This window comes from Sinocyclocheilus anshuiensis, unplaced genomic scaffold (assembly GCF_001515605.1).
Source record: "Sinocyclocheilus anshuiensis isolate Anshui unplaced genomic scaffold, SAMN03320099.WGS_v1.1 scaffold930, whole genome shotgun sequence".
NCBI lineage: Eukaryota > Metazoa > Chordata > Actinopteri > Cypriniformes > Cyprinidae > Sinocyclocheilus > Sinocyclocheilus anshuiensis.
Window position 1 is genome coordinate 1,095,187 of NW_015539900.1, and position 22,824 is coordinate 1,118,010.

At 36.2% G+C, this 22,824-nt stretch overlaps 4 protein-coding genes across 5 annotated transcripts in view; 3 read left to right on the forward strand and 1 right to left on the reverse strand.

The window, feature by feature from the left end:
• The window catches only part of LOC107686086 (charged multivesicular body protein 5-like), a 5,113-nt gene extending 3,763 nt beyond the window's left edge, over positions 1 to 1,350 (forward strand). The window contains exon 8 of the mRNA XM_016482924.1: positions 290 to 1,350. Within this exon, the coding sequence (XP_016338410.1) occupies positions 290 to 340 (51 nt within the window). The 3' untranslated portion in view covers positions 341 to 1,350. The remainder of the gene's footprint in view (positions 1 to 289) is intronic.
• Positions 1,351 to 1,974: 624 nt separating this feature from the next.
• On the forward strand, positions 1,975 to 4,997 carry bag1 (BCL2 associated athanogene 1). The gene is made up of 7 exons (XM_016482925.1): positions 1,975 to 2,103; positions 2,426 to 2,551; positions 2,787 to 2,869; positions 2,949 to 3,062; positions 3,165 to 3,272; positions 3,455 to 3,517; positions 4,304 to 4,997. Exons 1-7 carry the CDS (start codon positions 2,067 to 2,069, stop codon positions 4,391 to 4,393), a joined length of 621 nt encoding a protein of 206 aa, XP_016338411.1. The 5' UTR covers positions 1,975 to 2,066; the 3' UTR covers positions 4,394 to 4,997.
• A 216-nt stretch (positions 4,998 to 5,213) lies between these two features.
• On the reverse strand, positions 5,214 to 7,760 carry LOC107686044 (myosin regulatory light chain 2, smooth muscle minor isoform). Its single transcript, XM_016482867.1, has 4 exons — positions 7,659 to 7,760; positions 6,879 to 7,086; positions 5,843 to 6,004; positions 5,214 to 5,697 (listed from the first exon to the last, which is right to left on the reverse strand). The coding sequence occupies exons 2-4, from the start codon at positions 7,060 to 7,062 to the stop codon at positions 5,525 to 5,527; spliced, it is 519 nt and encodes a 172-aa protein (XP_016338353.1). The 5' UTR covers positions 7,063 to 7,086; positions 7,659 to 7,760; the 3' UTR covers positions 5,214 to 5,524.
• Positions 7,761 to 8,603: 843 nt separating this feature from the next.
• Positions 8,604 to 22,824, forward strand: part of LOC107686045 (M-protein, striated muscle-like) — a 23,844-nt gene continuing 9,623 nt past the window's right edge. For both annotated transcript variants that reach the window (XM_016482868.1, XM_016482869.1), the window contains exons 1-17: positions 8,604 to 8,773; positions 9,475 to 9,667; positions 14,413 to 14,535; positions 14,824 to 15,001; positions 15,205 to 15,362; positions 15,455 to 15,547; positions 15,766 to 15,854; positions 16,455 to 16,490; positions 16,686 to 16,847; positions 17,026 to 17,187; positions 18,491 to 18,632; positions 18,706 to 18,905; positions 19,015 to 19,071; positions 19,934 to 20,058; positions 20,139 to 20,322; positions 20,986 to 21,160; positions 21,311 to 21,432. In XM_016482868.1, coding sequence (XP_016338354.1) covers positions 9,528 to 9,667; positions 14,413 to 14,535; positions 14,824 to 15,001; positions 15,205 to 15,362; positions 15,455 to 15,547; positions 15,766 to 15,854; positions 16,455 to 16,490; positions 16,686 to 16,847; positions 17,026 to 17,187; positions 18,491 to 18,632; positions 18,706 to 18,905; positions 19,015 to 19,071; positions 19,934 to 20,058; positions 20,139 to 20,322; positions 20,986 to 21,160; positions 21,311 to 21,432 — 2,146 coding nt within the window. In that variant the 5' untranslated portion in view covers positions 8,604 to 8,773; positions 9,475 to 9,527. The remainder of the gene's footprint in view (positions 8,774 to 9,474; positions 9,668 to 14,412; positions 14,536 to 14,823; positions 15,002 to 15,204; positions 15,363 to 15,454; positions 15,548 to 15,765; positions 15,855 to 16,454; positions 16,491 to 16,685; positions 16,848 to 17,025; positions 17,188 to 18,490; positions 18,633 to 18,705; positions 18,906 to 19,014; positions 19,072 to 19,933; positions 20,059 to 20,138; positions 20,323 to 20,985; positions 21,161 to 21,310; positions 21,433 to 22,824) is intronic.

Below are 22,824 nucleotides of genomic sequence, written 5' to 3' on the forward strand. Positions count from 1 at the left end.
TGTGTGTGTGTGTGTGTGTGTGTGTGTGTGTATGGAGCTTAGAGCTTCACTTTTTTTCCTCTGCTGCAGAACTGGATGCTCTGGGAGATGAGTTACTGCTGGATGATGACAGCTCTTACTTAGATGAAGCCTCGTCTGTACCCTCCATTCCTGAAGGAATGCCCAGCGACACTAAAACCAATAAGGTACAGATTACATTGATAAAACTTTCAATGACAAAACCTTCATATTCATTATCATTCGTCATTATTTGTCTGTGATTTACTCAGTGCATATTTGTGTCTCTCAGGATGGCGTTCTGGTGGATGAGTTTGGTCTACCACAGATCCCTGCCACATAAGAATCTGTTCTCTGATCAGTGTTTTGTTTACAGCTGGTGGAGGAAGTTTTTCTTGTGCTGATGGTATTGAACATGTTGTGTTGTATTCATTGCCCAGTCTAGCACATAGCATTGTAACTTCAGTTTAATGTTTAACATGATCACATGAAGTGTGATTTTTCCAGGTTTATTTAGAATTTGGTCATGTAAACATGTTCGCCTGATTTTCATAACCCAGTAAATTCAGACGAGATTACAGTTTTTAGATATCCAAGTAAAACTCCTGGCATATCCCTTTATTAATCAAAATTTGGATCACCTACTTTCCATTATATCTGAACATACGTTTATAGTAATGCATGTCCAAACAAAAATAATTCTGGATGATATGAGATACAAACAGTTTGGGGAAAGTCGAGTTATTGAAGAAATGTATTTTTAGAGCATGGAGATTTTTTTTTTTCTCCAGAATAATTACATTAAAACATCTCATTACATATTAACTTATTAATTGTGTTAATTACATATAGACACATATAAACTCTTATTCTTAATATTAATTTTACATTTGCCAATTAATATTATTGTCTATGCTCTTGTTAAGATGGAGTGTGTCTTGCTTCACGCTGGACTCTGAAGCTTGTTGAAATGTTGACAGAATTGTTGACACTGATCAAGTATTTCAAGTCCATAGTTCTGAGTAGCATGAATGAAGAACCTGCGTGGAGCAGCCATCAACTAGTCCAAATATTGCTTGGATTATTAAAATGAACTGGTTTTCTTGATAACAAACTTTATTATTGGTTATACATCAAGATCTGAAATATTCTGAAACGTGAAATGCATCACTGGAGTCTGTAAGAGATGCAATAAATGGTGGTATTTGAAAACAGCGGAGCATTTTTGTGGAGCCATTAGGCTATTCATGCAGCAATAACACATTTCAGAAGAAAGACAGATTGAACAAGCGGTATTACACAGTCACATTTACAACATAAAAAAAACATTACATTTTCAGCGTTTTTTTTTTGCATTTACTTTGATCAAAACGTTTGTGTAGTCTTATTTGCAAAAAGCCCACTTTTTCCTGCGTATATGGTATTTTCCTAATTAAATGAATAATAATTGCTCTAAAATTACATTCTCAAAAAAAAAAAAAATTCACTCACCCCAGTTTTCTATTTAATATTGTTTTTTTTTATCCTTTCGAATTATTCTTTGTAAATACTATGATACAGAAGGACAGATTTTTTTTATTATGCAATTATGTACATATTAATACAAACATACATCTTGCAACAGTAATAGAAAAAATTGAAAAAGGGTATACGGTATACAGAGAAAAAAACAAGTGCATGTACATGGGTAAAAATAAATAAATAAATAAAACATTTAATTAACCAAATTAAAGTGACAAGAGTGCTTCATAGGTCTTTTTAGCTTTTCTGTTTCTAATATGCAAAGTAGTACCATATTGTTTAATTTCTTTTATAAAATGTTCACAATTTGGCTTAGATTTAGTCCATTTCTTTACATGAATATGATATTTTCCAAGTAAAATAATTGTGTAAAAAAAAAATGTTACTTTTAGAATTAATTGTATCTTGTTCATACAGAAGGACAGATGGATGAGGTGCAGCAAAGGGGCGTGACGTACGTACACACACACACACACACACGTCACTTCCGGTTCCATGTGCATACACTGAAGTTGTGAAGCGTTAGCTAATAGTGTGCTGAATCTGATATGGCGGAGAACACAATGGCAGTGACAGTTGCTTATGGTAAAGATAACTGACTACCTTTTTATATTTTAAAACATTAAGATGAATCGAAAATAAATGCAGTCGATATTTTTATTTAGGCTTTATACGGCACGACAGTGTTGAAGCTAGCTACCAGTATTTGAACATCCCTCTAACCCACAGACGTTTATTCCAATATTAGTTACATTCTGAGGCTAAGAATGTATATTTTGAGTTTCCAGGTTAATTGTAATCTAATTACGGTTAGTTAATGTGTAAATGTCAATGCTGGATTTGCAGATAACGGTGCCAGTTAGCTCTCTGAATCATTTTGAGTATTGAACATGTCTTCTTGTCTCAGGCTCAACCAAACACAACATCACCTTAACAGCACAGGATGGACATGAACCACTGTTAAAGGATTTGTGTGAAGCGCTGACAGAAGCCACAGGAGTACCAGTACCATCCCAGAAAGTCATATTTAAAGGTAACACAGTATACACTCTTCATGTGCTTCATGCGTTATATTTACTCAACTGTAAATGGCCACCTGTGTTTTCGGTATAAACTACAGAAATTATCATTAGTTGAACTCAACAGAATGATGCAGTGTTTGAAATAAAAGCATCGTTGTCTGTGCCAGTGCAACAGTAACATTGTATTGTTGATTGCAAGAATATCTGGATCGCTAGAATCGTAACATTATGTTGTTCTGGTTGTAGGGAAATCACTGAAGGAGATGGAGGAGCCTCTGTCCAGCTTTGGAATAAAGCAGGGTTGTAAACTGATGATGATTGGAAAGAGGGTAAAATGTGCCGTTCATTAATTCATACAGATAGAACTGTAATTATTTCTGAGTCTGACAAGCTGCTTTATTTTTACAGAACAGCCCGGAGGAGGAAGCTGAACTTAAAAAGCTCAAAGACATTGAAAAGTCAGTGGAACAAACCGCCAAGAAGCTTGAGAAGGTGGATGGTGAACTCACAGGACTGAAGAATGTATGTGTAACATGGATAAAAATCTCTTTATTCCTCTTCTTGAACACTGTACTTATGTATTTGGCAATATGGTAATTTCATAATTTAATGGATTATTTACAGGGTTTTCTTGCAAAAGAATTGCAAGCCGAGGCTCTTAACAAACTGGACCACAGGGTGAAAGTTGCCTCTGAGCAGTTCATGAAAATCCTAGAGGAAATAGATGGAATGGTAATTGTTTTTCGTTGTTGTTATATTGTTTCTTAAAGTAGGCATGAAATGAAAATTCACCTTACCTATTTTATAAATGCATTTTTACACTCGGATGTACGACACAACAAGGAAGAAAATATTTTGCTGCTTCCATTGCTCAGTAAAGCTTATTTGTGCCTCTTTATATTGATTACTTTCAGAGCTTGCCAGAGAGTTTTAGTGATTGCAGGATGAAGAAAAAAGGACTTGCGAAAACTGTTCAGGTACCATTATGACTTATTAAAGGAATAGTTAACACAAAAATGTTAATTTGCTGACCCTAAGGCCATCTGAGATGGAGATGAGTTTGTTCACTTGCAATAGATCATCTGGATTGAATGAGAGTCCAAACAGCTGATAAAAACATCACAATAATCCACAAGCAATCCACATGACTCCAGTCCATCAATTAACATCTTGTGAAGTGAAAAGGTGCATGTTTGTAAGAAACAAATCAATTATTAAGATGTTTTAACTTTCAACTGTCACTGGCCAAAATACCAGTCCATAATCCATCCAGTGAAAAAGTCCATCCCCTGTTGTCTTCTCACATCAAAATCAACCAACATATTTGTTTTGGACTGTTTTCACTTGTAAGCAATGCTTGATCTGTGCATATTTTTCTTCTGATTAAGACTAGATGAATTTTTCACTGGAGAATGTTAGCAGAAAGCAACGGTTTGAAGTTGAAAACATCACAAAATGCTAATTGATGGGACTGGAGTTGTGTGAATGATTGTGATGTTTTTATTAGCTGTTTGGACTCTCATTCTGACGGCACCCATTCACTGCAGAAGATCCATTGGTGAGCAGGTGATGTAATGCTAAATTTACCCAAAACTGTTCCGATGAAGAATCAAACCCATTTATGTTATTGGATGTAAATATTAATGGGTGAACTATTCCTTTAATATTGGGTTTTAATTAAGCACCTTAGACTTTAACATACCCATGACCATTATTTGATTTCATATGTTAAATATTGTTTTCTTTATTTTCCTCATGCTCAGGGGTTCTTGGCTCAGTGTGACAAAATTGAAGCTGGAATATCAGATCACTTGGCTAAGATTCAGACAAAAAACTTAGCCTTAGCAGAATGATCATGAAGTAAGACTCCTGACATCAGTAGTTACTGGTGCTGCAAATGAAGAACCTCACTGAGAGCTTTGGCACTGGAGGTGGTCCTGCAGTTCACCTACACCCCACAACCTACACATGCACCTGTCATGCAGAGAACAACAGGCAGCATTCGAAACATTTTGAAATCGTTTTCTTATGAGTTTAGATTTTTCATGCTAATTTTTGGAAATACTTATGGCTAGGTTTGAGATTTGACCATCTGGACCACAATGTTCTCTCTTTAAACTTTGTTATCTAGCCTGACAGATGTTGGATTTATAGTCTTATTTCGATCAAAGAGAAAAAAACGGTGCTGGAAGAATATCCTTGTAAAGGCTCTAACATAAATAAATGATCTAATACAATAAATCAGTTTTGCGCAGTAAAACTTTTGGATAGAAAAAGTTATATGTATGAAATGAGTGAACTTGTGCGAAGCAAAAGATTTCAGAATTGATAGTCCTTGTTTTGTTTTTATTATGATTAAATCTCAGGGTGCTTCAAACCTCTGGTGGTTTTCCCCATCAATTTCGGTCTCAAATGCTGTTGTGAAGTTATTGAGAGAAATTAAACATTTGAAGACAACTTTTGTGTCATCTCGGTAAATCTTTGGCAATTTGTCCTGTTCTGTAAAATCCTGTATCTACTAGGTTTTAATGATATTATTTATTAAAATGCTAAAATCCTGTTTTTTTTTTTATGGTAAAAAATGTTGGAAGAAACTTTAAACTGACTTTTTTTTTTCTTCATAAAATGTCCCTAGTTCTGTAATGAAAATTTGTTGACTTGACTTATTTCAAATGGTTTATTGCAAAGTGTAAATATCCAGCAACTCCAGACTACATTGAATAATTCCGGAATTTATTTCTCAACATTTACATACCAGAACAGCATTCATTCACTTTGAGGTTTACCACAGATTACATGTCTATTTATTTCATAGTTATGTACAAGTCTCCTTAGACTGTTTAAGAGAAGGTCCAGTAGAGTCAAATGATTTTGCCTTGCTGATGAATGTATCCCTTTGCACTAGCCCATGAATGTGGGGAAAAGAAGACAATTAAACATGTTGTAGTGTTACAGTGTAGTTTTCAGTAGTGTTTGACCTTGTCCTAATCATCCTTATCTTTAGCACCGTGTTTCAGGATGCGTGTGAATTCTACGTAGTTGAAGTTTCCTTTCTTGTCAATAGGGGCCTCTCTAAACAGCTCGTCTACTTCTTCGTCTGTGAACCTGTCTCCCATAGTGGTCAAGAGCTCCCTCAGGTAGTCCTCCTGAATAAAACCTAGGACAAATGAGGCAACCTGATTATTAATAACTGAACAAATGTTTATCAAAAACAGCATATATTCCTCTAATTTTGGACTTCAGACTAATACAGATCACCAGGGTTACTTGCTATTTTATTTCAGTGGTTTGTTCATGCTTACCCGTCCCCTCCTCATCAAAACAAGCAAATGCGTTTTTGATAACATCCTCAGGATCTGTGCCATTAAGCTTCTCTCCAAACATTGTGAGGAACATGGTGAAGTTAATGGGACCAGGGGCTTCATTCATCATCGCCTCGAGGTATTCATCTGTGGGGTTCTTACCTAACAATGAAATAAAATGTTGTCAGTCAAAAGCAGTTTGTATTTGATTAAATGTAGCTTTTAAAGAGACAGTTCACCCAAAAATGAAAATTCCAAACCTGTATCAGTTTCTTCTGCTGAGCACAAAAGATGATATTTTGAAGAATGTTGGTAACTAAACATTTTAGTGCTGTCAAACGATTAATCGCATTAAAAATAAACGTTTTTGTTTACATAGTGTACTGTGTATATTTATGTATATACACAAATACACACACATGCATGTATATATTTAAGAAAAATGTGTTATGTTTATGTTAAATATATTTATAAATTATATGAATATACATATATGCATGTAAATATTTATATACATGCATGTGTATTTATATATACATAATATACACAGTACGCACACATATATTATGTAAACAAATACTTTTATTTTGGATGCGATTAATCGTTTGACAGCACTAAATCATCAGACAGTAGCCTTTGAATTTCATAGTATGTGGGAAAAAAAATAAACCGTTCAAAACATATTCTTTTGTGTTCAGCAGAAATAAGAAACTCATATGAAAGGAATGCCATAAAACTCATATATATATATATATATATATATATATAAATGACTTGCAATATATTGATTTTCTAAAGATAAAGTTTATACCGGATTAAGATTTCTCTTTAACTTTCCAGAACTCTATAAATACTATTCAAAATATAATATTGGCAAAAACTGAGTTTTATTTAGAGCTCAGTTTATGCTAATATTTTTAATAGTATTTATGTGAAAAAAGGTGAAGTCCATTAGAAGGAAGCTGGGTCATTAAGGGCCAAGGTCAATGATAAAAGATTAAACCTTTCTGCCTTGCCAACTCTATTTTGTAATTACCTAATGAAGCCAACATATCATGCAGATCCTCCTTATCAATGAAGCCATCACGGTTCTGATCGATCATGTTGAAGGCTTCTTTGAATTCCTGGATCTGGGACTGGTCGAACATGGCAAACACGTTTGACGTGGCCCGCTGGGGGCGCTTTTTGGTGGTTTTTCCCTTAGCCCTTTTGCTCGACATTTTGACAATTCTGTGATATTAAAACTGAAATAGAAGAGACAGATTGCTTGTACATTAGTGAAAAACATTCAGCAAACATTATACGAATACATGAGCTATTAAAAAAGAATGACGAATAGTCATTCAGCAACCATGTCAATATAAACCACAATGACATTTGGTTTATTTTAAACAACTTACTTTTAAGACAAACAAACTATTGTGTATATAAAACTGTGGTTATGAGTTTGTTTTGCTAACTGCCTTAACATTAGCTGAGCAGCCCACTAGCTAACTGTCAACAACTGAGTAACGTTACTTAAATTCTTTATAGCTGACGTTATGTTTATTTTGATAGATTATTTTAGTTCCTCCGTCCACATTCAAATATAGTGTCTTTATTAAGAGCACTAATGGTCAATAACAAAGCTTGTTGTGCTGACAGGAAGCAGCATAACACATAATTACAAATAAGCTAGCTAGCAACGGAGCTGTTTGACTTCAGTCTGTCGTTTGTAATAAAACCTCTAAAACTTTAACGTCATATAAAGCTTATAAAAATATCTCCATCTAGATTTGAGATACTGATGCAGTAAATCTAGTAAAATTCCACATACCTATCCCGGTAAAAAAAAAAGGCAGGACACCTAAACAACGGCTGCCACGCTGGTTACTGAAGACCCACAGCACCCCTCTGTAGATTAGTGCAATGGGAAAGTCCCGTCGACAGATCATTACATCACCGACTGGAATAGCCCATGCCTTATCCTGCAGGGGTAGGATCAAATTATCAAAATTAGGAAGAATGCCAGAATGGCTGCTAAAATGAGTGAATTGTTACAGTAAGGTAACGGGTGTGTTTATTGTATTATGGTTTCAATATATGCGCTAAGGTCAGTTTAATTATACTTTAAGTTAATTTAGTTAAATTACAATTTAAGCTGGTATCAATCAATGTCATTAAAATAATGGATCTTTTATTACATAAAACTCATTTGAAAATATTTTTGTTGTATAATTTAAAAAGACAGGTTTCTAAAAATAGTTTTTATAGTAGGCTAATATAATATTTGTGTTAAATAACAAAATATTCATGTATGATTTAAATAGGACAGCAGAGCGTTCAAGTACAAAACACTGAAAGGGACAGCAAACAGTTTGTAAACGTATCATAATCAATACCATTTATATCTCAGATATCAATATAGCTGTTATAAATTATACAAGAGTTAGTGTCTCCCCATTAATTTTAACTCAATCTGTGAGGATTCTTTTGGGACTTTCGTTTGCCGGGAAAATATGATACTGTGGTAAAACCGCAAATTAACATATTGTTGATGAAATGTTTAAGATAAAAAACAATATCACACTGAATCACTTCTGTTGCGACGCGAGGCCTAACAGCAGTCTCGTGATATTCCTTTAATAAAATATTGTTACGTTGCTTTCGTTGTCTAACTGTGTTTATATAGCCTATTGAATTACGCGCGTTCCCAGAGTTAACATGTTGAAACTGCCTGCCCCCTAGTCAGGGTCTATATTTAACAGACCTAGTGGCCATACAAGGTCGTGGCTTGACGCTGCAATCTGCAGAGTGGCAGCATTATTTTTGTTCAGTGAAGTCCCGTACTGTCGGCTGCCCCATACCCGCCGCTGTGACTGGATTTTCACTGGCTTCTCATTTTTTTTGAAGTTTGCCCCTTCTTCTTTTTGCAAAAGCAACTTTGACTTGGTAAGTGACTTTGTATTTCTAATTGACGCTAGGCCTGCCCAAATATAGGAAGTAGGCTAATGTGTTAAAGTCATCCAATTGTCTGTAACAGCTTAATCTAAATTTATGAATTAGTTACCATCACAACAGATAAAACTAGTTGCTCTATAATTGTATGGTGTCTGACATTATACTTTGAATACTAGGAACGTTTTTGTAGGACTATTTAATTTTTGCTATTTTGATATAAAGTCGATTTAATTATTTATGTCATTTTAATTTGAACAAGAATGTGTCTGCTACTATTTTTGGAACTGTAAACAAAGATACATAGACAAATGTCTTGGATATGTGTGTTGGCCCATACAGTGTTTCTGAAAAATAATAGTGGACTTTACACTCTCAGAAAAAAATGTGCATACAAAGTATGTATTTAGGTGTACAGCTTTTGACTGGGGCAGTACCCTTAAAGGAACATCAGTGTACCTTATTTACCACTAAAGATTCAGAGTAGTAACTTAAGGGTACATATTACTACACTAAGGTACAAAGATGTCCCTTTAAGGTTACTGCCCCAGTGACAAGCTGCTATACCACCTAAGGCCGTCAAGTTTTTGCACTTTTTTTTTCTGACAGTGTATATTCATGATTAAAATTGTGTTTGGAGTCAGGTGTTGTTTTTTGTGCATTTGAATTAACATTCATTGGGAATTGTACTTGAGACTGCAAGCAGAGAGAGAAAGGGTCCTTGGGCCGATCTAAAAAGCACCTCAGGATGTCAGAATCCTTAAAACTACAAAAGGAACAGCAGCAACGGGACCTTGAGACGCGCTATGAGAGCAGCTATCACCAAGGCTCCCTATCATCTGTTAGCCGCCAGTCTTATGCTGCTTATGTGAGCAGCAGCAGCCATGGGTAAGAGGAGATAGGAGACATTCTCCCTGTGCTCATGCTGCCCTGAAGAATGGCCCCTGTAGAGCAACCCCCACCCCCCCCCACAAGCACTGCTTTTTAGATACCAGTGCTTTTATAACACATTCCATGCTGCTTACTTGAAAATGTGTGCATCATATGAAGTGCCTACATCATAACCCTTTCATTATAACCTTATGATGTTTGCTTGCTTTAAAACGAACCAGCAAAGTACCTCTAAAAATCTGTGTCGTTTTTGTGTTGGAAATTACAAGCCTTTCTGTTTCACAACCCACTCACAAGTGCTGCTTTTTATACCAGTGCTTTTATAACACATTCCATGCTGCTTACTTGAAAATGTGTGCATCATATGAAGTGCCTACATCATAACCCTTTCATTATAACCTTATGATGTTTGCTTGCTTTAAAACGAACCAGCAAAGTACCTCTAAAAATCTGTGTCGTTTTTGTGTTGGAAATTACAAGCCTTTCTGTTTCACTAATGTTACAAAGAACAAAGAACGCTGATGCATTTTCTTTCATTATCTGTTTCATTTTGTGATGACCGCAAATTACATCAGAGCTTATTGCAATAACAAAACAATAACTATGACCACTGACAACATAGATTCTAAAATCAAGTCATCTACAAAAAGACTTTGTTTTTCTATGGTATATGCAGAGATATGTATTTTCATATGTTATAGTTGGATAGTTTTGAGTAAAAAAACAAGCAAAATATGTAATTTTCTCTATAGACAAATGTATAAACATTTAAAACAATGATATATGCTTTTGTAGAAGCCTTATGTCAGCATAATTTACGTTTAGTTTTTAAGGTTTTTAAGCCAAATTCCTGTTGAATAACTTAACTTAAGCATCACTTCACCAATCAGAGAAGTTGCTGTTGCCATGGGAATGAATATTGCTTCTAAAGTGCTCAGCAGCGACCGCCCACTCCCATGACACAAAGCAGATTTTCCCTACAACACTCTCAAGCTGCTTATATATTGTTTAGATCTGTATCCTATTGTACAAACAGATGCACTGCCTCACACTCATTTCATTGGTTGAGCAAATGTTGCTGTGTCTGACTGATTCTCACTTTGTTTACACTATAAATATTTTGTAATATTGTGATTTATCTCTTCGCTAGTTGTTTTGGTTCATAGCTTATGACTTTTTATTGAATTTTTTTTTAAAATCCTCATGGAGAACATGCATGGAAACAAATACTTAAAAAAAAAAAAAGCCAGTTGAGTGTGCTGTGGCTGTTGTGCTTTCTTGATGCTCATAGTCATTGGAACCATGTTTATAAATATATAGGTCAGAAACTTTTGCTATAGAGGAACATATGTGCTGTTGAGGATTCCATGATGCCATGACCCTGCGGCTGGAAGAATTTGAGCCTCTGTGGGAGTGAGCCAAAGTTATTAATGGTCTTAGAGATTATTTATGGTCACTGAAACTTGAAATCACAGTAGTTGAGCAACTGTACATGAACTGTACATCACTTTGCTGCTTGAGGTGGCTTAATGGGATAATTCATGCAAAAATGAAAATTCTGTCATCATTTACTCACCCTTGTTTCGTTACAAGCCTGCATGATTTTCCCAACCAAGTTTGGTTCCCAACCATCTTCAAAATGTCTTCTTCTTTTGTGTTCCACATAATGCTAAATGATGAAACTATTTTATTTTTGTTGAGCTATCTGTTTAAAGGGTTAGTTCACCCAAAAATTAAAATTCTATCATTAATTACTCACCCTCATGCTGTTCCTAAGACCTTCGTTCATCTTTGGAACACAAATTAAGATATTTTTGATGAAATCCGAGAGCTTTCTGACCCTGCATATACAGCAAATAAACTTAAATGTTCAAGGCCCACAAAGTAAGGACATTGTTAAAATAGTCAGAACATCAGAATGCCGGCGTCTGTGTCAGCAGCACCACACGCATGCGTTGTGGTACTATCGTGACCGCGTGTTCAAGACGAAAAAATTGTCGAATAAAGTCATTATTTTTGTTTTCTTTGCGCACAAAAAGTATTTTCGTAGCTTCACGTAGCATTACGGTTGAACCACTGATGTCATATGAACTACTTTAACAATGTTAGAAAGCTCTTGGATTTCAACAAAAATGTCTTAAAGATGCAATAGGTGATTGTCTTCAGAAACATTTTTTGTTATGCTGGTTGAAAGTCTCTTCACATCCTCATAGCAATCATTAAGTTAAGTGGTCTAAATGTATTTATCTGTATTTATATATTCTGTGGAAGGAGTAGGACCAAGAAATGTTCGTCCAATCAAAACGCTTTAATTGACTTTCCTACCTGCCTGTCAACGTATGTATCTGCATACCTCTGCGCACCCGGTTCGTGCAGACAGGATACGTCATCAGCGCGTTCACGCACGCTGTGCAGACAGAGCGCGAATGGCAGACAAACATCAACAACCCGATCTTCCTTCCTGGTATTGTAGTACTTTTAAAGTTTTCTCACCGGTGAATGACACATGATGTAGCCCAGCGGTTCCCAATTCCAGTCCTCGCGATTCAGATAACCAGCTCATTAGAAGTGAGCTACGTGCATGAACTGTGTTCCGATCCATATGATCTCTACACCGTGTTCGTTGCTCCCTCCTCCCTGAGCAGGGGAAATCCGTTGAAGTTTACTTCACTTCGGAACATGGGCTGGAATTGGGAACCGCTGATGTAGGCTATTGTAGTAATGTTGTCTCTGTTCTGGTCTGTGAGCATAAATGTGTTCAGGGGGCGTGGCTTTGGATGGCAATTGCAGGGAGGGTGGGACATTCGCTTTCAGTGCTATCAGGCTAAAGTTAGCATTTTCCAAGATCTCCTACTGCACCTTTAATGGTTGAAAGTCTCTTCACATCCTCATAGCAATCATTAAGTTAAGTGGTCTAAATGTATTTATCTGTATTTATATATTCTGTGGAAGGAGTAGGACCAAGAAATGTTCGTCCAATCAAAACGCTTTAATTGACTTTCCTACCTGCCTGTCAACGTATGTATCTGCATACCTCTGCGCACCCGGTTCGTGCAGACAGGATACGTCATCAGCGCGTTCACGCACGCTGTGCAGACAGAGCGCGAATGGCAGACAAACATCAACAACCCGATCTTCCTTCCTGGTATTGTAGTACTTTTAAAGTTTTCTCACCGGTGAATGACACATGATGTAGCCCAGTGGTTCCCAGTTCCAGTCCTCGCGATTCAGATAACCAGCTCATTAGAAGTGAGCTACGTGCATGAACTGTGTTCCGATCCATATGATCTCTACACCGTGTTCGTTGCTCCCTCCTCCCTGAGCAGGGGAAATCCGTTGAAGTTTACTTCACTTCGGAACATGGGCTGGAATTGGGAACCGCTGATGTAGGCTATTGTAGTAATGTTGTCTCTGTTCTGGTCTGTGAGCATAAATGTGTTCAGGGGGCGTGGCTTTGGATGGCAATTGCAGGGAGGGTGGGACATTCGCTTTCAGTGCTATCAGGCTAAAGTTAGCATTTTCCAAGATCTCCTACTGTACCTTTAATTTGTGTTCTGAAGATGAACGAAGGTCTTACGGGTTTGGAACGACATGAGGGTGAGGAATTAATGACAGAATTTTCATTTTTAGGTGAACTATCCCTTTAAGGTAGAACAGTATTTGAGCTCTCAGAAATCTCGGGAAAAAAAGAAGTCATGTTATTTGCCAGTCATGACAATTTATTAGTGTTTCTGATGGTTGTTATTTGTGCAGAAATTGCCACATGTATGCTTTGAATATGGCAAACCAAACACTTATATAGTTCATTTAATTTTTTATAGTTGTAAAATAGGTTCCTGACAGCAATTTTGAACGGTTCTGAAAGTATTTAAATATTTTTGGCATTAATTAACTGTTATAATCTTACCATTTACCCGTGTACTGTTTAGCCTATAGTTGTTCAAGAGAACAAATAGCAAAATATGCACTTTGTATTATTGTATTACTTATGAAACAATCCACAGATGGATTGGAAGCTGCTGTAATCCTAAAATATTTTGTAACAGTGTAAGAGATAAAAGGATCAGCCTCTCAAATAGCAGACAGAGCTCTATGTTTCGTCTGTAAATCAGTCCAAAGCCCATAATGCCAGTGGCAGTTATGAGTGACTGTCAGGATCATATGCATACTAAATGGTTTATCTCCGGCTGACATGACATTTCAAGTAATGTTTGGTTGGTTATGAACCTGGTTATGATCTTTCTTGATCGCAATTAACAAAATGTGCAATAAAAGAAAAAAAAAAATGTAATATAGTATTACTTTTTTGAATATTTTTTGGTGTGCTAATGAGGAACATTGTAACAAGGATGATGTGCGCACACACAGTAACAATATTCTGGAGTAGTGTATATTGATTTAATTGCTTTTTCTAAAGTGCTGCTTATTTCAGGCCTTTTCATTTATTTTTTAATAAATGCTTAATATAGTGGATGTCTCTGCTAATATTTACTTTCCACTAACATACTAAGACTGACTTTCAAGTGACTCTATTCCATCCTATTCCATTAACCCTGCTGAAATATTGAATCTTTTGTTCCATTAGCGTTAGGAGGATTTAAGGAAAGAAATAAATGCAACTGACATTTTATAATGGAATAATGGAAGATAGTGTTTTCAGCCATATACAAAATCTTTGATGCATTTTGCCATATAATCCAACTGTGTGTTTATTGGTGTTGTTGATGTTCACTGTCATTTAGGCACAAGATCTCAAAGAAGGAGAAGAAACTGAGCACTCTTTCTAAGAAAGAAAAGTGCTCGTACCTGGCTGTGGACAAAGAAGACGAGATCATTGGATACGTCGTGCCAGTCTTCAGAAGCAGGTGATTGCATGGTTTGCAAGTTTGAATAATTTTGTGTTTTGTTTTGTTTTTTTGTAATTTTTTAGTTTCAGTTGACTATATTAAACCTGACTGAAAATTCTGGCATCGTCTATCCTTCATGTCTATGAAACTCGTTAGACCTTTTTTTAAGTTAAGACAGGAGATGATCCTACGTCCCTTTGCTGACTAATTAAAAACTGTACGTCTAGACTAACATGGATCTCATATGTCAAACAGTATTAGTCAGTATTGGGTCAGGCTGCTCATTAACTTAATCTTTTCCATTAGTCATTTGGCTACCCAGGATCTGATGGAGACTCAGGAGGAGGTGAAGGAGGAGGGTATGGGGTATGTCGTCATGAGGAACCTGTTCTCCAGGGAGACCGACTTCAAGATGAGAACTGTGAAGAAGTCCAGAGAGACCAGTTTGAGAGAGTCTGCTGAGCGCCTGGCTCTGAGCAGGAAGGTTTGACCTAAAATGTTTAACGAGATGCTTATATAAAACATTGTGCCTTTAACTGTTAAAAAAGTTTGATGCAACTTTTTGTATCCCGAAACTGTATATTGAGGCTTATTGTAGAAGTTAGTCAGACTAACTATACCAGCAGTGTCAGTATTTGTATGATTGTTTTATATTAGGGTCCTAATTTATGTTGTTTTTTACACAAGATGCATGAGAAAGAAGAATTCCAAAAGAAGATGAATCCAGACAGTTTGACTCACCCCCCGGAGTTCATTCTGAAACCACGTGGCCAGACCGTGTGGGAGGGGAAGAGTGTGACGCTGCACTGCACGGTGGCTGGATGGCCCAAACCCCGCGTGGCCTGGTCAGAAACACTTCAATTCCAGCAGTACTGGATAGAAATAATCATTAAACCCAGGTTTAATTTAATTCTGTTCTGTTTCCATAACTTTTCAGGTACAAAAACAATGTTTTAATTGATGCTAAGTCTCACCCTGAGAAGTACTTCACAGAGAGCCAATACAACATGCATTCTCTGGAAATCAAGAAGTAAAGAAAGTTTTTATTTGTTTAATAATGTTTGCGAAAGTTAGTTTGTGATTCTTTATTATATTGCACTAAATGCGTGGGATGATTTCATTTCTTAGTAATATCAGATGCATGGAAAAGATAAACATTAAAGGCATGACTGTTATTTTTGATTCTCTTAAAATTATATATTATATAACTACTGTATATTATATTAAAATTATTCTTGTGGGTTGCAGATGTAATTTTAGCGACACTGCTGAGTACCGAATCTCTGCACTTAACGTGAAGGGAGAAAGTTCTGCGTTTGCCCCTGTCATTATTAAAAGTGAGTATTTAACTTTTTTAAAATTGATTTCAAATCTTGAATCATTTTTGAATAATGTTTTACATGTGCTCAAAATCAAACTGTTGTTTATTGATGGCTCAGATCTGGCCTTCAAAAAATAAGAAGCAAATCATGAAGATTGGATTGAACATATCTTATTAACCTGAATTATTTTTAAAAATTATATATATTTTTAATTAATGAAGGACATAATTAAGGGGTCATCTGCAGCACAGGCATAAGTTGTGCTCATATTCTACTAAATGTAGAAACTGTGCTTATACTTGTGTGTAAGTCACTCTGCTCTGGTTTACAGCTGCTGTCCTCTTGTCGTTCTATTTTAAGGCTCTTACAGCACCTCAGTTTGCCTTGTGCTATTCTTTCCACTGCCTCTGCACAGACTAATGCTATGAAATATCTTAACTGGGTCTTTATTATTTAATATTGTTTGGTGTATCAATCATGTACACCAAGGTCAACCAGAATATTTAAAGAGAAGCAGTTGGTTCTGTTTGCAATGCACCATGCAGTTATGCAGTTTCATTATACATTTTTCACTTAGAATGCACTAAAACGTTCATTTGCATGTTCATTCTAAAGGATTCAAAGAAGGAGAAGAAGTGACTGAAAGGCCCCGTAAGTTTCCTATACCATATAATTCTCTTTTATGATCACATCTGTACTCAAATAAAGTGTTTATATAAGTACAAATTTAATGTTTTGGTCTTTACAATAAATTCTACACCTCATTTATAACAGTTTTGTTTTCATTTGAATGTGCATAATAGAAATCATTTGACCTTTAAGCTGTGTCTATTCATATTCGCTCAGATGGTTTCAGCCCTGAATATGGTGTGACCTTCAACACTACTATCATTGACAAGTTTGACGTTTCTTTTGGCCGTGAGGGAGAGACCATGAGTTTGGGCTGTACAGTCATTGTCTACCCCACTGTGAAGCGCTACCAGCCAGAGATAGTGTGGTACAGAAATGGTAAGTATGAATGCTAAGTGCACCATGCATTTACTGTGCATTTTAAAAAGTTACTTGCAAATTTACTGAAGCATAAGTCACCATCTCCTAACCATTGTCCTCCTATGTGCTCTTTATATGCAGGAGCTATTAAGTAAAGTGCAGTTTACAGTCTATAATGATCCCTTTTCTTTATCAGGTGTCGCCTTGACACCTTCTAAGTGGGTGCACATGCATTGGAGTGGTGAGCAAGCCATTTTGACCCTTGTGCATCTGAACAAAGAAGATGAGGGTCTCTACACTCTGCGTGTCAACACCAAGTCAGGCTTCGACACCCACTCTGCCTATGTGTTTGTCAGAGGTGAGACCTGTCTGTATGCTTGTGCCGAGTACTCATAAGTTGAAAGGAAATGTTTTATTGTCCTTGCACAAGCTGTGTGCACTGTATCTTTAAGAGTTACCACATGTATTAGGTTTCTCTCTGGGAATGCTGCTTCTATCTTTGGTTGATGGCACTAAAGGCAGCCAGTGTGAAGTACAAGTTACACTACCATTTAAAAGTTTGGGGTCAGTAACTTTTTTTAAAAAGAAATTAATACGTTTATTTAGCAACGTCACATTAAATTGATCAAAAGTACATTAAAGACAATTAAAAAGATTCCTATTTCAAATAAATGCTGTTTTTGTGCTTTATATATCAAAGAATCCTGAAAAAAGTATCCTGGTTTCCACAAAAATAATAATAATAATAATAATAATAATAATATGAAATGTTTCTTGAGCAACAAATCAGCATGTTATAATGATTTCTGAAGGATCACGTGACACTGAAGACTGAAGTAGTGACTGCTGAAAATTCAGCTTTGCTATCACAGGAAAAAAAAAAAAGGAAAATAAAAAAAAAAAGGAAATAATATATAATTGTATTTAATAATATTTCATAATATTATTGTTTTACTGTATTTTTCATCAAATAAATGAGTATAAGCGACTTCTTTTAAAAACATTAAAACTTGTACTGACCCCATAGTCTAAAATTTCATAGTGTACATTTTTAATTAATTATATAAAATCAGAAATAAAATGTTAATATTTAAGAGTTTTATTTATTTATACAGTGCAAAGCTACCCGAAAAACTATGCGCAAGTGCACCCAGGGCAAAAGCTGCTTTAAACGCAAAGGATGGTCGCACGGAATGTTGATTAAATTTAGTTAATAGAAGTTAATTGACAAAGAAAATCTGTTTATGACATTATTTTTCCTAATTTTACAGCTTTTATACACAAGTGCCTAAAACTTTTAACAGTACTGTAGTTTTGCAGGTATAGGTTTCTTGAAGCATTTTGGAGACGTTGCCACAGTTCTTCTGGATTTAGTCTGTCTCCGTTTGTTCAAATCAAATTTTATCCATTTTATTTGATTTTAGGCTTGTTGTTGGCTCGTGAATGGTACAAAATAAATGGTTTTAGAAAGTATTTGTTTTTGACATCATCTTATAAACCCTTGAGGCTTACATGATGAGATCATTAAAACACTTCCTAAGTTAAGAGAGAGCTGAAATTAGCTAGCTGTGTTCACAGAGCGGAGGCGCTGTCGTGTATCTTACTTTGCCATAATTAGATGTGACAGCAGGGTGCAAATCAAGCTGATTTGTGTGTATCAGATGCTGATGTGGAGGAGGAGGGGGTTCCTGTTGCTCCGCTTGATGTGCGTTGTCATGACGCTAATAAAGACTATGTGGTTGTTACCTGGAAGCAGCCAGCAGTGGAGGGCAGCAGTTCCATCATTGGCTACCTTATTGACAGGTGAGTCATATTCCATCAGCAATGAGACCATAGAGCTCACATCAGTGCTTATCATTTAAATATTTCTGTACAGGTTGGAGGTGGGCACTCATCATTGGACCCAGTGTAATGACACTCCAGTGAAGTATGCCCGTTTTCCTGTCACTGGGCTTATTGAGGGCCGCTCCTACACCTTTAGGGTCCGAGCCCTCAACAATTCTGGTGTGAGCCGCCCATCCCGGGCCTCTGACCCTGTAGTTGCCATGGATCCATCAGACCGTGCCCGCCTTAGAGGTGAAGGATATATGAATAAAGACTAAAGAACAAAGAATTAAAACTGAAGAACAAAGCCAATCAGTTTTGCTTATGAGAATATGTATGTTTTTTTTTTTTTTTTTCACAGCTGGTCCCTCGGCTCCATGGACTGGAATGATCAAATTCACTGAGGAAGACCCCACAGGTAAAATAATACACTAACTTGATAATAGTCTTTCATAATTTTGTCTAAGTACACTACTGTTCAAAAGTTTGGGGTTTGTAAGATATTTTTTTTATTTAATGACGTTTTTAAAAGAAGTGTCTTATGCTCAACAAGGCTGCATTTATATAGCTGCATTAATGCAGTAAAACAGTAAAATTTTAAATTATTTTTTAAAATTTAAATAACTTTTCCATTTGAATATATTTAAAAATGCAGTTCATTCCTGTGATGACAAGGCTGAATTTTCAGCATCATTACTCCAGTATTCAGTGTCACATGATCCTTAGAAAAATCATTCTAATATGTTGATTTGGTGCTCAAGAAACATTTCTTATTATTATCACAGTTGTAATATTTAATATTTCTGTCAAAACTTTGATTTTTTTTTTTCAGAATTATTAAAAACAGGATTATTTGTTCAAAAGAACAGTATTTATTTTAAATGGAAATCTTTTGTAACACTTTTAATATCTTTACCACCAATTTTGACCAATTTAATAAGTCCTTGAATAAAAGTATTAATTTATTTTTTATTTTATTTTATTTTATTTTTTTTAAATCCTACTGACCTCAAACTTTTGAACAGTAGTGGGAATTAATTAAATAAAATACAGACTATTCAAATCAGTTGTTTTAAATTCCTCAAGTAAATCTAGGCATTGCAGCATTAAATGGATGTTATAAAATAGATTTTCTTGCATTTAACAGTTTTAATAAATTATTAACTAAAGATAGACTTGAAGTTAAGTGTTAGATGACGGCAAAGGCAATCAAAATGTAAAAAGAGAAGGGAAATAATGTGTGGAGGTCACTGCAGCATTATTTCTCTTGTCTCTTTCAGTGGGGGTGGTTCCTGGTCCATCTACTGACCTGGCTGTCACTGAGGCTACTAAGAGTTACGTGGTACTGAGCTGGAAGCCACCCATCCAGAGAGGACATGAGGGTGTCATGTATTATGTGGAGAAGGTGAGGCAGAATGTACGATATAAAGTATTTGATTTTTACCTTGAATTGAGCCATTTTTTGACTATCAAATGTTTTCCCAGTGCTTGGTGGGTACAGATACATGGCAGCGGGTGAACACCGGGATGCCAGTGAAGTCCCCCCGCTTTGCCCTGTTCGACCTTGCTGAGGGCAAATCCTACAGCTTCCGTGTCCGTAGCTGCAACTCTGCTGGAGTTGGAGAGCCATCAGAAGAAACTGGGGCGACTACTGTGGGAGACAGATTGGGTGAGTATTAGCACTTGACACAAAAAAAGAAAACGGGTTAGTGACACATATTCTGATTTGCATGATAGAGACTATGTTTCGAGACTGCTGTGACAAGTGCCTCAAATGGGGTTCTAATCCTACGTGGCATGAATTTGGGATGAGACCAGCAGTATCAGTTCAGAAAAGTACCATTCAAAAGTTTGGGGTCAGTAATATTTTATTAATACTTTCATTCCAGCACGGACACATTAAATTGATCAAAAGTGACAGTAGAGACATTTATCATGTTACAAAAGATATTTCTATTTCTCTCAAAATTTCTATTCATCAAAGTATCCTGAAAAACATGTATCATCGTTTCCACAAAAATATTAAGCAGCACAACTGTTTTCAACATTGATAATAATAAGAAATGTTTCTTGAGCACCAAATCAGCATATTAGAATGATTTCTGAAGGACCATGTGACACTGAAGACAGGAGTAATAGCTGCTAAAAATTTCAGCTTTGCCATTTTGAACAGTAGTGTATGTCTAGTCGTTTCAAAATAACAAAAAAGTTTTTCATGATAGGCATGATCTTGTAAATGTAACTGTGAGTATGGCTTGCCTGGAAATCATATGAACCCCATTCTTTGTCTTTTATTTTATATAATGTTTTTTATGGTTGTTGTTGTTTTTAGACCTGCCCTCTGTCCCAGGGCCTGTTATTCCCATCAGAAACACTGACACGTCTGTAGTTGTGTGCTGGGGGGCATCTAAGGAGGTTAAGAATCTGGTGGGCTATTACATCGAGGTCAGCGTCAGTGGCAGTGGCGTTTGGGTTCCATGCAACAACAAGCCAGTCAAAGGCACTAGGTATGTCAATCAGGTGACCTGAGATAGAAAACTGCATTGTTATTAAAACTACAGATATTTTTCTAATGAATTACAATAAAGCAGTTTATATAGATATTTATACCAAGCTATTATTATGTAACTGGTCATAACTTGTGTTTTGGTGTGCAGGTTTGTGTGCCACGGGCTGAACACTATGGACAAATGCGTGTTTAGGGTGAAGGCTGTGAACGCTGCAGGATACAGTGGAAGCAGCGCCGAATCTGAGGCCTGCATTGTACAAGCAAGCATTGGTGAGTATTGCTGTCTACAGCAGAAGTCTTGAAACTTTTTCATGCCAAGGACCCCATATAGAGACTGAACAGGTATAACTAACAAGTAGCATGGCCTGTAATTTACATAATTAAGCGTTCATCACAAAACTGTTAAAATAGTCATCATATTCTTTTTTTTTAATCTGAGAGGCACGATGAAATATTTTTCTGAACTCTAGCTTTTGTTCAATTGAAAGGGATAGTTCACTCAAAAATGGGTAAAAAAAACACAAAAGAAGATATTTTGAAGAATGTTGGTGAACAAACAGTTGACCGTAGCCATTGACTTCCATAGTATTTTTATCCATTCCATTTGAACTGTTTGGTTACCAACATTCTTCAAAGTATCTTTTGTGTTCAACAGAAGACAGAAACTCGTACAGGTTTGGAACAACCTGAGGGTGAGTAAATGATGACAGAATTGCCATTTTTGGGTCAACTTTCCCTTTAATTTGAACCATGTGTGTAAGGCATCCAGTGTGTAGATTTCATGTTGTCTATTGTAGCTTTGGGAACGAAACCATTAAAAAGGCATTTCATATCTGTGATTCATTCTTTCCCTGATGTATGCCAGCACTTAGAACCATACTGTCCTTGACTAGTACAATCCTCCATATTCCTCTATATGTGCATCACCCCTCTCACTTAGCTTTCAGTGCCATTGAAAAGTCACCATTATACTGTATATAATGCCTGTGCTATTCAAACTTTGCATACCACCAAGCTAAAAATACAAAGCCTGCATGCTGCATGAACATATTATTAAAGCGAGTCCTGCCTCTGCATGCCTTGCCCTGCTATCAGAACTCCTTTAATTCCCTTAGAAACACGCAGTCATTACTTGAGTGTATCATGCATGACACAAACATCCAGGCACTAAGATTAACAAAGCAGCCATGTGAAAGAGGCAATAGGGGTATCTCGTTAACTATCCCAGACAGCAAAATGCACGTTGACTGAAAATCAGAGAGTGTGCCTCTGTGTTGTCATGCAGGTGTGTCTGTGCTGTGTGTCTGTTTGCTGAATAACTGCAGGGTGTGTAATGCAAACCTATGCATGAGCAGGATGGGTGGTAGAACAAGCTGAGCAAAGGTCATCCTTCGTCCTGAGTACAGTGAGTATAGACCTGTTCAGACTGTGACAAATCTGTGTATCATTATGTGTCATGGACAGGTGGATGACTCTTGGTCACAATTGTCATTTTACAAAATTTTAATTTTCTGCTCTAAAGGACAATATTTTTATTTGAAATTTGAAGAAATGTTATCAGTAGTTTATAGAATAAAACAGACATTTTCATATTATTCAAATACATACCTAGAAATAATTAATCCAGAGAAGCATCATTTTGCAGTAGTTTATATATATATA

Excerpts from the sequence above, each read along its gene's own strand:
- bag1 (XM_016482925.1), top strand. The coding sequence starts at position 2,067 with ATGGCGGAGAACACAATGGCAGTGACAGTTGCTTATG. Across the intron at positions 2,870-2,948 it reads TGATGATGATTGGAAAGAGG|AACAGCCCGGAGGAGGAAGC; the intron begins GTAAAATGTGCC and ends TTATTTTTACAG. Across the intron at positions 3,063-3,164 it reads AACTCACAGGACTGAAGAAT|GGTTTTCTTGCAAAAGAATT; the intron begins GTATGTGTAACA and ends GATTATTTACAG.
- LOC107686044 (XM_016482867.1), bottom strand. The coding sequence starts at position 7,062 with ATGTCGAGCAAAAGGGCTAAGGGAAAAACCACCAAAAAGCGCCCCCAG. Across the intron at positions 6,005-6,878 it reads TGATATGTTGGCTTCATTAG|GTAAGAACCCCACAGATGAA; the intron begins GTAATTACAAAA and ends TTTCATTGTTAG. Across the intron at positions 5,698-5,842 it reads TTTTGATGAGGAGGGGACGG|GTTTTATTCAGGAGGACTAC; the intron begins GTAAGCATGAAC and ends CATTTGTCCTAG.